Source organism: Chiloscyllium plagiosum, chromosome 2, assembly GCF_004010195.1.
Source record: "Chiloscyllium plagiosum isolate BGI_BamShark_2017 chromosome 2, ASM401019v2, whole genome shotgun sequence".
In the NCBI taxonomy this organism is placed as follows: Eukaryota; Metazoa; Chordata; class Chondrichthyes; order Orectolobiformes; family Hemiscylliidae; genus Chiloscyllium; species Chiloscyllium plagiosum.
The window spans coordinates 111,700,278-111,713,939 of record NC_057711.1 but is presented as its reverse complement, the minus strand read 5'-3'; the positions used below and the strand labels follow the sequence as shown (position 1 = coordinate 111,713,939).

The 13,662-nt window shown below is 39.2% G+C and overlaps 1 protein-coding gene across 5 annotated transcripts in view; it reads right to left on the bottom strand.

The window, feature by feature from the left end:
* Positions 1 to 298: 298 nt before the first annotated feature.
* The window catches only part of LOC122562700 (ints3 and nabp interacting protein), a 40,064-nt gene continuing 26,700 nt past the window's right edge, over positions 299 to 13,662 (bottom strand). For 3 of the 5 annotated variants that reach the window (XM_043715817.1, XM_043715809.1, XM_043715827.1), the window contains exons 3-5: positions 5,867 to 5,969; positions 4,260 to 4,350; positions 299 to 702 (exon numbers count right to left, since the gene is read on the bottom strand). In XM_043715817.1, coding sequence (XP_043571752.1) covers positions 607 to 702; positions 4,260 to 4,350; positions 5,867 to 5,969 — 290 coding nt within the window. In that variant the 3' untranslated portion in view covers positions 299 to 606. Of the gene's footprint in view, positions 703 to 4,259; positions 4,351 to 5,866; positions 5,970 to 6,952; positions 6,991 to 13,662 lie in introns of all 5 variants that reach the window. The other 2 variants (XM_043715800.1, XM_043715790.1) reach the window with 1 other exon arrangement.

The following is a 13,662-nucleotide window of genomic DNA, read 5'->3' as shown; positions in this document are numbered from 1 at the left end:
ACTGAATTATTGAAGAGAATACATTTATACACAAATATTATAAGACAACAGCTATTGTAAATTTCCTCTCATGACAGTATCTTTTTAAATTTACTCAATTTCGATTGCAGGAGCTTGTCAATTCCAATTAGCAGCATGTAAAGATTGAGGTCATTTTGTGTAATGATTCAACCACGAGAAGCAGACACAACAAAGACTGCCTTTCTCACAGCAGATGCTGAATTCAGATGGTGCATAGCATAAGCCCTGCCATTTGTTGAAGTTCTAAAAATATCCACAAAATTATGATCTGCTAATATTAATTTGTTCTAGAACATTTGGCATCTTTGTGTCGATGAATTTAATTCTGGGGCCAGTCACAAAAGCTAAACATAAGCAAACTTTTGAATTCAGATTTTAAAACACAGATTGGGTGCTTCCTTTTCTCTTGTACAAAATATCCATATGCAAAATCTGCAATGAAACGTCATGGTCCACTGACACAATCAACCAATGAACAGATCGATAAATGTTCTCTTCCCTTTAAATCGGTGTTCATTCTGGTATGAAAAATGAAGCCCTGTTTGCGTTTTTTCTTATCAGTTTAATAGTCATTATTTTGTGTGGTTATTCTGGATCCAAACGTGGCAACACGGGAAGAATAAGATTTCCAAATGCAGAGTCCTGAGTTATGAAATATCCTGAAGAATGTGCATGTGCATGCTGAGGAACAAATGAAAATATACCAGTTAGATTTCTTAAACAGACATTATCCAAGAATTGAGAGTAAAGGACAAAACTAAATTTGTTCCCAGAGAGAGAAAAAAATTTTACACTTGGTGCAAAAGCAAATTGAAGGACTACTTACAAATGGTAACCAAAAGGATTACAATATTATCAGCCAAAACACTGAATCAGCAAAGCTTCACTGCAATTTTAAATGCCACTAACAGAAACAATATATGTCATTTTAATCTGAAATAGATAGGTGTTAATTCATGGATTACATAAATAAACGAATGCATAATTTAATAGTGTGATATTCTTACATTAGGTGTTCCCCAGAACTTTGCGAGGGAAGAGATTGCTGGGCCCCATGCTGAGATATCTGTATCACTGAAAGCCACGGGTAAAATGTCAGATGACTCGAGGTTGGTTAATGTGGTGCCATTATTTAAGAAAGGCGGTAAAGAACAGCCAGGGAAGTATAGACCAGTGAGCCTTACATCAGTGATGGGTAAGTTGTTGGATGGAATCCTGAGGGACAGGATTTACACGCATTTGGAAAGGAAAGTGCTGATTAAGGATAGTCAACATGGCATTGTGCGTGGGGAATTGTGTCTCACGAGCTTGACTGAGGTTTTTTGACAATATGACAAAAAAGATTGAAGGCAGCAGAGCGGTAGCAAAGCATTCAACAAGGTTCCACATGGCAGACTACTTAGCAAGTTAGATCACACTGGATCCAGGGTGAGCTAGCCAATTGGACACAAAATTGGCTTGAAGATAGGAGACAGAGGGTTGTGGTGGAAGGATGCTTTTTGGACTGGAGGCCTGTGACCAGTGTTTTGTACAGGGATCAGTGCTGAGTCCATTGCTTTTCATAATTTATATAAATAATTTGGATGTGCATATAGGAGGCACGATGAGTATGTTTGCAGATGACACCAAATATAGGTGGTGGTGGAGGACAGTGAAGAAGGTTATCTCAGAGTGCAACAGGACCTTGATCAGGTGAGCCAATGTGCTGAGGAGTGGTAAATGGAGTTTAATTTAGATAAATGTGAGATATTGCATTTTGGTAAGGCAAACTAGCACAGGACTTATATAGTTAACAGTAAGGCCACTGGGAGTGTTGCTGAACAAGGAGACCTAGGGATGCAAGTGCATAGTTCCTTGAAAGTGAAATTGCAGGCGTGTTTGATATACTTGCCTTCATTGGTCAGAACCTTGACTATAGGAGTTGGGATGTCATGTTGTGACTGTACAGGATATTGGTGAGGCCCCTTTTAGAATACTGTGTACAATTCTGGTTGCCCTTCTACTGGAAGGATGTTGGTAAACCTGACTGGTTGCAGAAAAGATTTACAAGGATGTTGTCAGTTGGAGTCTGAGTTACAGACAGAGGCCGAATAGGCTGAGGCTTTTTTCCCTGAAGTGTCAAAGACTGCGGGGTGACCTTATAGAGATTTATAAAATGATGAGGGGCAAAGCAAGGGTCAATAGCCGAAGTCTTTTTCCTAGGATTGGGGAGTCCAAAACTAGAGGGCATAGGTTTAAGGTGAGAGGGAAAAGATTTAAAAATGACCCGAGGGGTAACTTTTTCAAGCAGAGGGTAGTGCATGTATGGAATGAGCTGCCAGAGGAGGCATTTACATTTACAATATTTAAAAGGCATCAGGGTGCTCACATGACGAGGCAGGGGTTAGAGGGATATGGGCCAAATGCTGGCAAATGGGACTAGGTCAGAATGGGATGTCTGGTCGGTGTCGACAAGTTGGACCAAAGGGTCTTTCCCCATGCTGCGACTCTAAATGCACCTCCACTTTGAATATATAGGAGCATAGGACCCTGAGTAGATGATTCAGCTTGTTGAAGCTCCTCCACTATTCAATGTGATCATGGTTGATCAATATTTCAGTGTTTTTTTTTGACACATCCCATCACTTCAACTCTATGTTATTGGTAATTAGAAATCTATCAATCACTACCTTAAATGTCTCAAAGTGGTTTATAAATTACAACTCTAAATTGGTTGACTATTGCTTTGTAGATTGCTGTTTTGTATTAGCAAGTCCTTAAACACAGCAAGGAAATGAAGGAGTTGCCAATTTGTTTCAAAGTGGTGGGAAAGAGGGGTTGGTCCTGCAATGAGGAATACCGTGCTCCTTTTCAATCTTTTGTGCACATTTGAACAAACAAATTGGGGCCCAAATTACTACCTTAACTAAAAACAATGCATGGATATGAGGATCAACTGAACATAATTAAAAGTTATAAGTTTTTGAGTCATTTTATAGTTATTAAAATTGTAATTATATCTTTAGCACTTGTGCATAAAACAAATCAAAAAAGCTACAGGAACAGAAGACAGACAATAAATATCTCTGCCAGGGACACCCATATCCCACAATCATGAAAGTGCAAACCTCCTGATCATAATTTCTTATATGTAGAAAGATTAGTTATTAACAAACAGTCACAGATTGCTAGGAACAAATATTTAAAACTAATTCAAGATCCTTCAGATATGAAGAGGTCTTCCATGTTGATTTGAAAGAAAGTGTATCTAGGCTTCTGACCCTTGTCTCGGTATACTGGAATGCTTGTGAATATAACAAGCTGTTTTCTCACAGCTCTCTGAATTCTCTACTGGCTGAGACAAATCAACTTTGAATCACTGTCTCCTCCCTATGGAATGTAATCCAATTGTAGCAGAGTAGGAGGTGGGGTAGTGGGGGAAATTTGCAGACCTTTCTTTTGGTGCTTGAACATGTTGTACACCAAACCACAAACAGAGTCATAACTCTTGACATGGGTTGCTATAGCTTGAGGTAGATTATTTGCATAATAACGAGCATTCTTACAAAGATGGCGACAGCGGTTGGTAGTAAATACATTGTGGTCCTGCAAATTGGATTCATACATTGCAGGCCTATTTCTGACGTGAAATTGTGTAACATCTTAAATTTTGATCAAAATCTTTTGTACCCTTTAAGCGTTATTTTCACTTAAATTTGAATGTTGCAAGCTCTGTCTCACTTACAATCCAAACGACTAACAATTTGTTTGTCTCTACACACATTAGAAATGAATTACTGATAAACCTTGTTGAATATTTCTTCTGTTGGAATCGCAAGTCTCATGATCTCTCTATTCTCCTTCCTAAAACCTCCAGGCACAATGGCCCATTCATTATATACTATAAAACCTTGCTACAGAAAATGCTGTTTAACTGTATAAATAGTTTTCAAATAACCTTAAAAAACCTCTGAAATGTCATTTTACACTAGTTTGATCTTGGGCATTTTTAAAGATAATTTTTAAGAACCACACCATTAAAAATTCAGCCTTTGTGATTTACATACACTGCATCAAATTGTGCATTTGGGGAAGTTCATTTGCAGAGACAGTACAATTGTACTAATATACCAGGCAAATTCGCAATGAAATGAAAAGCTAATCCATAACCTTTGTTCCGTTAATGAACTAACAAATAAACATGAGAATACACTTTCCACATCATGAGCATAGCTGAGCAAATCCTTGTGAAGAACTACCTGCAAGGCTGCTTTCTGTTGTGCGGCTATGTGCTGTTGTTCAGCGTGGTCTCGAAAATCTTTAGCAAAGGCAGGTCTTGATAAAGGGATACTGTGAGGGAGAAATGAGAGAAAAGAAATTCTGTATTCAGACCTTTAGGTCATGCAAAAGTCGTTTTATGAAGTGTAGACATAATTGTTCTCTGTATCAAAATACCAATCAGGGCAGCATAACCCATCAAGCATATTCTATCATTTGATAATGGCTGTTCATCTAATTTTAATATGGAAGGGCAAAATGTGTCAGCGCAGGCTAGAAAGGCTGAAGGGCCTGTTCCTGTGCTGTATTACTTTTATTTCTACTTTACTTTCTTGCTTAATCTCCATATCGCCTAAATTCCCCAGAGTATGCAAATGTCCATCAATTTCTGACTAGAATATCTTCAAGAACTGAGCATGATCAGCTCAGATTGAAAATTCCAAGTTTTCATAATTTTTTGTGTGAAGGAATTCTCATTCTAAATGGCTGAGCCACTATTCTAAGGTTGAGACCTTAGGTCCAGATTCCTCAAATGGGGGAGATCTTTCCAGCTTTTAAAATGCTTAAGAGGTTTAAGAAGTTATGTTTCATGAGATCTCTCCTCAATTTACTAAACTCCAAGAAATACAGGCAATCAAAATTAGCTCTTAAATGTATTTATGGCCAAAGCTTTAAACTATCATCAAATTAATGGAAATACCAAATGCCTCGTGACTGGAGGAACATATTTAAACTCCAAAATTGAAGGTATGACCAATCACAATCTGAATTCCTGTGGTGACTGTCAACCAAATGAGTGCTGCAACATGTATGCATTTGTTCAAGTGTATGTATTTTGTGCTGTAAGATTAATATGAAAGTATATGAGGTAGGATAGCAATGAGTACAATATTCCTGACAGTGGGTTTTAATTGTATTCCAATGAAGCAGTCACATTGTCTCTAATACTGGCTGTGTAAGAGTCAATGAAATGTTTCACAAGGATTAAAGCTCAGAACAAAAGTTAAGACTAGAATTAACATTTTCTTTTAAAAAGGAGTAAATCCATAAACCTGTAATCATATATTGACTGGAGTGAACCTGGCCATATAACAATAAAGGTGCTCAATTCATACCATCCAAAAATAAACAACAAAAATTGCATTGAGTTACATTATCAGTAAGTTTGTAAGGCAATTTTCAAGTGATTTCAGTTTAAGAACTGAGATTACACAATTAAGATGCATTTGACAGCTAAATGAGATGGAAGCTACAGCACTAAACATTTGGACTGAAAATTTTTAACTAAGTTCTGAAGAAGAGTCACCGGACTTGAAATGTTAACACTGTTTTCTTCCCACAGGCGTTACCTGACCCGGTGAGTTTCTCCAGTGATTTCAGTTTTCATTCTGCATCTTTTTAATCCTCGCATGTTGCTTGTTAATACAAATGCAGATAGAAGAGTTTGAAACTTCTGACATATTGTTTGCATGCTTGAGGTTATTTCTGAAAACGCATTGCAAAATGAGCTAGCCGTCCCTTGAATACACATTTCCACCTCCTTGCTGCCATGCAGAACAGCCTGGAGGAAATATCTGGTACACTATACCTGGCTCCAGGGTTGTTCATTGCTGACTGATTCTGCATTATCAATTTTTTCTTCTCCTGTTTGAGCTCTGCCAGGATAGCAGCACGGTTTTTGTTCTGAAAGTCTTAAAAGAAAATTAAGAAATATGAAAGAGGAAAACATGGGTCAGGGCTCACCTTAAACTACAGAATTTTAATAAAGCAGGAAATATACTGGCATGAAAAAATTCACTGTACAGTTTAAAGAGACGAGTCAACTTGGAGCCAGTTTCAAAGGAAAGATGGTCATCTGAAAAAACAACTTTGTTGTTTCCTTGATATGAATCAAAAAGTATGTTTCAGGATTTGCTTACTCCTGTAAAAAAGGACTGAAATGTGAAGCCAGAAATAAAATTGTACTTCCACACTGCAGCACAGACAAAGCAGGATTTTACATTGCAAGCTACCAGACCTCTTAGCTGAATGAAATACATCCAGAACAGATCTAGCTGCTCAAAACTGAGAATTGATGAGATACTGCGAAGTCTCAGCTGCAGAAGAATGGTGTACCATCACAATCTATAATCTGATGGTCTAGCATAACCCTTGCTCCAATTATCTTCAAACCAGAGAACCAACTGGTACAATGAACATAGGAGAGCATGCCAAAAGCAGCATCAAGTATAATTGAATTAGGGGTGCTAATCTGGTGACTACCTGCTTGCTGAATAGCCAAAGCAGCATACTGTGGACAGAACAAAGCAAATCCCCAATCAATGGATCAGATCTCAGCTCTGTAGTCCTGTCACAACCAGACGTAAATGGCAGAAAAAGGAAAGATGTGTCCCAAAGAATATGTAAAAATAAACTCCTAGAATTTACAAGTAGTTAATTCAGCATTCTTCTCAGTTATCCATCCCATCTTGATTTTTACATGAAGAAAAGCAAGCAGAATCCAAAGCCACCAAGAGCAGCCAAGAGGTTTGCAGCACATTGAATTTTTCCGTTTGTCCTTCCAGAATATTTCATTGCAATTTCAATTCAATTATTATTTGCTTGAAAAAGAGAAAATTAGTTTGCTATCAGGACAGACCTTGTTTACTTACAGACAAGAATAACATGTACAAACCTTTTGAAAGGGATTCTCTGTTTCCGATTTTCTTTATTCTTAAAATGAAATAATAATACTGTACATTACAAAGAAGAATATGTAACGTTGTGGAAGTCGCGGAGTACGTGGATATCATTTTTAAAAAAGGTTTGGAACATTTCATATTCTAAAAGAAACAGAATTACTTGGTTGAATTATGTCTGCAGTAAGCCATAAGGTGTCGGAGGTGCCATATTTCTTCAAATAGACCCTGAAAAGTCAAAATGCTTTCAAGTGCAATGCATATTAGATGGTTATCATCCATTAACTTAATTACTTCAGAGTCAGAGGAAGCTTTCAGAGGTAAACAATATCACTACTTCACATTATATTTATTTGGATGCATCACTATAGATCTCAAACGTATTTCCACTATTTACATATGAAGGCTACTCTGTGAAGACAGAAATAGGTAACTAACACCAATACCCGAGCTGGTACTTCTACTGAAAAAAAACAGACAAGAAATAAGATCAAAATTAATAAATATTCTATGGAAGTTCACACCATCCTAACAATCCAGATAGTGTGCATTGGGATAGAGGGAACAGCTGAATGTTATAGAAAGAAAGTAAATATTTCTGCAATTCCTGCAGAAACAAAGTAGCAACAAAAGCTTATCCAGAAAATACCAAACTTGATGCCCTGCAGGCAGTTGGTTTATTTCACTTAGAGACGGAAATTGGCCCAAGTGCCTTAGCCTTAGGAAAGGGTGTCAGTTGAGACTCCCATTAATTATCAGCATTCACTAATCCCAAAATGAGTTTACATGTACGGATGTAAGACAAGGTCAGGATCAGGCAACTTTGTAATAACCCGCAAAAGACAAACTGTCTGTTGGAATACTAGGAAAATGCAGGAGGGATTAAAATTTACAGAAGGAAAGTAAATGCTTCTGGGATTCCTGGAGGATAATTTCAAGGCCACCAGTCAAAAGAACACATTAGCCTGAAAAATTCCCAACACAAGGACAGAGTTACCTTTCTCGATGCTTTGATCCACTACTACACCTGGATAAATGTCTATTCAAATTACTTGCAAATATAATAGTCATTTAGTGAAGACTGCTTCCCTTTTATCCCCACCCCAAGGAGACATTCACCCTCAATTTGTGGAATGCCCAAAACTCCAAAACTCACTCAGTTAGGATAAGTCACAATACTCACTTAATAAAATACTTCAAAATTGAAGGTGGAAACAGAAATTGCTGGAAAAGCTCAACAGGTCTGGCAGCATAACATCTGGCAACATCAGAGATAACATTTCAGGTCAAGTGACCCTTGCTCAGAATGCATGACCTACATCAATGTTCTGAGTAAGGGTCACTTGACCTGAAACATTAACTAATATCACTCCTCAGATGCTGCTAGACCTGCTGAGATTTTCCAGCAATTTCTGTTTTGGATTTACAGCATCCACAGTTCTTTCGGTTTTTATTCTGCATTTTTGTAACCTCTTATTTTAAACTTAAAGCATGGGCAAGTATGTGGCCATGAAAGTTGAGCTCAGTAGAGCAAACTGGTTTCCAAGACTTGGGGATAACTCTTTTGAAAAATCTAATGTCTGCTGCTGCTTTTCTAAACACTCAGAATAAGCATATTCCTATTATGAAGAAAAATTCCAAAGGCGAGGCCCCATCATTTCTGGTTAACTGAAGTCGATAAGGAAATACAAGGAAAAAGCATGTAGAGTCAGTCACAGAGACCACAGAAACAGGTTCTTGGGACGATCATGTCCATGCTAGTCAAAACAGCTACCTAACTATTTTAACCCCATTTTCCAACACTTGCCTCATGGCCTTATATGCCTTGGCACTGGAAGTGCATATCTAAATGCTTCTTAAATGTTATGGGACTTTCTGCCTTTGCCACCCTTACAGGCAGTGATTTCCAGGTTCCCACTGCCCTCAGTGAAAAAAAATTTCCTCTCCTGTCCTCTAAACCTTTGACCCTTGACCTGAAATCTATGTCACCTGGTCACTCCACTGATCCCTCCATAAAGAGGAAATGTTGCTTTGCTGTCTTATGCCCTTCCTAACTTTACACATTTCAATCATGCACAACATCATTGCACAAAAGGTGACTGGCAGAAAATGACAAAAAGATTAATTCGGAGAAAGAAATTAGTGTCTGAGAGGAAGCTAGTGAGAAATGAGAAAACAGCAAGCAAAAGTTTCTATGGGTATTTTAAAAAGGAAAAAAAAGTAAAGTGAGTGATGTCCTCTCAAAAGTGAGAATAGGAAGTTAATAATAGTAAGGAAATGATGGATGAAATAAGCAATAGTTTTGCTTCTGTCTTCACTATAAAATCAGCTGGCGAAAGGAAGGAAGTAACTCGATGAAATTACAATTACTAGGGAAAAGATACTGAGAAAACTGATGAAGCTTCAGACTGACAAATCCCTGGGCTCTGATGGATTTCATTCTTGAGAGATGGCGAGTGAGGTAGTGAACGTGTTGGTAATTTTAAAACGTCCCTAGATTCAGGAAAGATTCCATTTGATTAAAATATAACAAATACAAGAGATGTTAGAGAAATGTTTTCATTCAGATGTTTGACAGTCTTTTGAACTCTCAGCCACAGAAGTCGGTGGAAGTAGGGTTTGATTAGATTAGATTAGATTACTTACAGTGTGGAAACAGGCCCTTTGGCCCAACAAGTCCACACCGACCCTCCGAAGAGCAACCCACCCAAACTCATTCTCCTACATTTACCCCTTCACCTAACACTACGGGCAATTTAGCATGGCCAATTCACCTAACCTGCATGTCTTTGGACTGTGGGAGGAAACCGGAGCACCCGGAGGAAACCCACACAGGCGCGGGGCGGGGAGAATGTGCAAACTCCACACAGACAGTTGCCCGAGGCAGGAATTGAACCTGGGTCTCTGGCGCTGTGAGGCAGCAGTGCTAACCACTGTGCCACCGTAGTGGCGGTAGATAAATTATTATTAGGCAAGGGAATTAAAGGTTATCTACGATAAGGTGAATGCGGAATTTGAAACTAGTTCAGCTTTCATCCTATTGAATGGCAGAAGAGCCAAATGGTTTACTTCTGCTCATAATTCATTTTTGCCACACCCACATTTCCCCCCTCACCTCCAAGGCCCCAAAGGATCCTTCCACATCTGGCAGAGATTTGCCTGCACATTCAAACACCTCATCTACTGTGTCCATTGCGCTCAATGTGGTTTCCTCTACATTGGAGGGGCAGGATGCCACCTCATGGAATGTTTCAGAGAACAGTTCCGGAACACATGCACAAAACAATCTCACTGCCCTATGGCTGACAGCTTCAACTCGCCTTCCCACTCTGTCAAAGACATGCAAGTCTTGGTCTTCCTCCACCACCAAATTCAAGCCACCCGATGCCTGGAAGAAGAACACCTCATCTTCTGCCTTGGGACCCTCCCATGGCATCCATGTCGATTTCACCAGTTTCCTCATCCTCCCTTTCCCACCTCATCCCAGATCCAATCCTCTAACTCAGCACCGCTCTCTTGAACTGCCCCAACTGTCCATCTTCCTTTCCACTTATCCACTCCACCCTCCTCTCTGCCCTATCACCATCACACCCCACCTGCATCTCACTATCACCTTCCAAGCTACTTCCCCCAAGACCTAAACCCATCCTATTTACCTCTCAGCCCCCTTGGCACCCCCGCCCCAACATCCCTGATGAAGAGCTTATGGCCAAAATGTTGACTCTCCTGCTCCTCGTATGCTGCCTGACCTGCTGTGCTTTTCCAGCGCACATTTTGACTCTGATCTCCAGCATATGCAGTCCTCACTTTCTCTTAATTCCACAGATCATAGAATCCCTTCGTTGTGGAAACAGACCCTTCGGCCCAACAAGTCCACACCGTCCCTCTGAAGAGTATCCCACCCAAACCCATTCCCCATTATTCAACATTTACCCCTGAATAATGCATCTAACCTAAGCATCCATCCCTGAACACTATGGGCAATTTAGCAAAGCAAATTAACCTAAACTGCACATCTTTGGATTGTGGGACGAAACCGGAGCACCCGGAGGAAACCCACATAGACATGGGTACAATATGCAAACTCCACGCAGACTGTCGACCAAGGCTGGAATTGAACTCAGGTCCCTGGCGCTGTGGTTCAGCAGTGCTAACCACTGAGCCGTCCCCAAGTTAATCTTTATACCAAGATCAGGTGAACAAAGCAGTAAAAATGTTATCTTTTAGTTATAGGAGAAATTGGATATTCCAAGTCTTGAGTCATAGAGTAAAAGAAAGTGAAGTTGTCATTATCCCAGAGGCTGTTCTCTGATCCGAGAGAGAGAGGGGGAAAGATCATCATCACTATCCCTCAGTGAAGGTGCATGGATAAGAAGACAGGACCTTCACAGTGTAGAAAATGAATCTGCACTGTCAATGTTAGTCTGTATTATGCACCAGCTGTCCAGCCAACTTATCTAACCATCCTACATAGCCAGTGGGTAATTCAACATCAAATGAGGCCTTTCAGCCCATTGTGGCCAATCTAGTCATCAAGAGCCTATCAACTTCTAATCCATGTCAGCTATCCTCTCATTTCATTTCAACCTACATCTTTTGGCTTTTGGTGATTCTTGTTAAGCTTTCATTGAGCAAAAAACTGGAAGTTTTGCTTTTAGTTTCCAAGTGAAAAAAAGACGTCACCAACCATCAAGTTTGAAAATCATTAAGTCCATAAATGAAATTAAAAATATGCCTCAAACTTTAGCTGTTGTATCCATACATATGATTTAAAGAGAACATAAATAAGGTAGACTTCAACATTTCTGAATCCACCTACTTTTGAAATATTTAGCACTTACTGTAATAACTTAGACAAATGGTTGACCATTTACTACTGTGGGTGTTATGTCCCACATGCTGACAAATGGTGAAGGTACTGCAATCAGGATAATGTACTGGAGCACTGACTGCCAAAAATAAATGCTAAATAGGAGACAGCTGCAGAAGTTATTTTGCTTGGCAGATGTAAAAGATTTACTATCCTCCAGTGAGGGGCAGGCTGGACTTGAACCTTCTATCCCCAACCACTACACAGTAATTCCCACCCTTAACTAGGTTATTTGATTATACTGTGGACCTCCCAATTTAGAAGTTGTAACAGTTAAATTATTCCTTGCTATTCTCCCAGATTGAAAGCCTCCTTGAATAAACTCAGTTACCTGGTATGGCATTTTACAAAGCACATATTTACATGGTGAGTTCAATGTGTAGAAGATCATCCAAAGGTATTTTGGAGGTGTAATGGAATGAATGCATACAAAAGGAACAAGAGATAATATCAGGGTGACAAAACACCTGGTCAAAAGAAATGTTTTATGAAAGGGAAAAGTGACATGAAAAAGTGTTTAGGTATGAAGAGTAGAACATGGAGCTCCCCAGCTCAGCATATCAAAATGCGCCACTTTCACATAGGTTTGATTTTTTTTTAAGTTGCAGATTTATTTTCTAGGAGTACAATGTTATAGTCAGTCTCTAATTGTCCTCCCACCTCCATTTCTTTCTGAGAAGTTGTCCAACACACCAGATTATTGTGTTTGTTGAGGTCGGTGGGAGTGAGGAAAGACTGTGTCCCCATTTTTACCAAAATGATGGTGACCGCGTTTCGTAATCAGGGTGACAAGTGCTTTACAAAATTAATTGCTGAATCCACCTATTTCCTTTTGCAAGGAGTTTAAGAGAAAAGGTAAATAAATAATTCTAAAACAAATGAAAGCACTGGTCAGTAAAAATGTTCCAAATGCTAAAACCTCTTTTACAATAATCTGGAATAAGATTGCAGTCATGATTTTAGCAATTACATCCATTATAAAATGCAATCTTGCAAAGTACATAAATTACGTTCCATTGACTCCAACTTTAGCACTAATATTGACATGCTGAAAATGTTGACTCAGTACAATGTGGTTACCAATTTTGAAAACCTTTTGCAACAAAAACAGAAATTACTGGGAGAAACTCAGCAAGTTTGGCAGCATTTGTGGAGTGAAAGCAGAGTTAATGTTTCAAGTCCAGTGGCATCTCTCCAGAACTGAAAATCTTTTGTCATTCCAAATTAATGCTATCCATAGCTTAACTACGATCAGCCAGGCTGAAGGACATTTTCATTCTTATTGACCAGCATACATAACTGCAGTTACAATCAGTAATAACCCATCATTCTCATATTCAACATATTCTCATATTCAACATATTCTCATATTCAAGACATAGCAGCAGAAATTAGGCCATTTGGCCCATCAAGTCTGCTCCATCACTCAATTTGAGAGGGAGAGGGTACAGTCGGAAGTGACAGTACTTGTGTTGAATAAAGGGAATTATGGAGCTATGAGGGAGGAGCTGGCCAAAGTTCAATGGTGCAATACCTTAGCAGGGATGACCGTGGAGGAACAATGGCGGATATTTCTGTGTATAATGCAGAAGTTGCAGGATCAGTTCATGCCTAAAAGGAAGAAAGATCCTAGGAGGAGGCATGGGTGGCCGTGGCTGACGAGGGAAGTTAAGAAACATATAAAGTTAAAAGAGAAAAAGTATAACATAGCTAAGATAAGTGGGAAAACTGAGGACTGGGAAGCTTTTAAAGAGCAACAGAGGATTACTAAGAAGGAAATACGCAGAGGAAAAATGAGGTACGAAGGTAAACTGGCCAAGAATATAAAGGAGGATA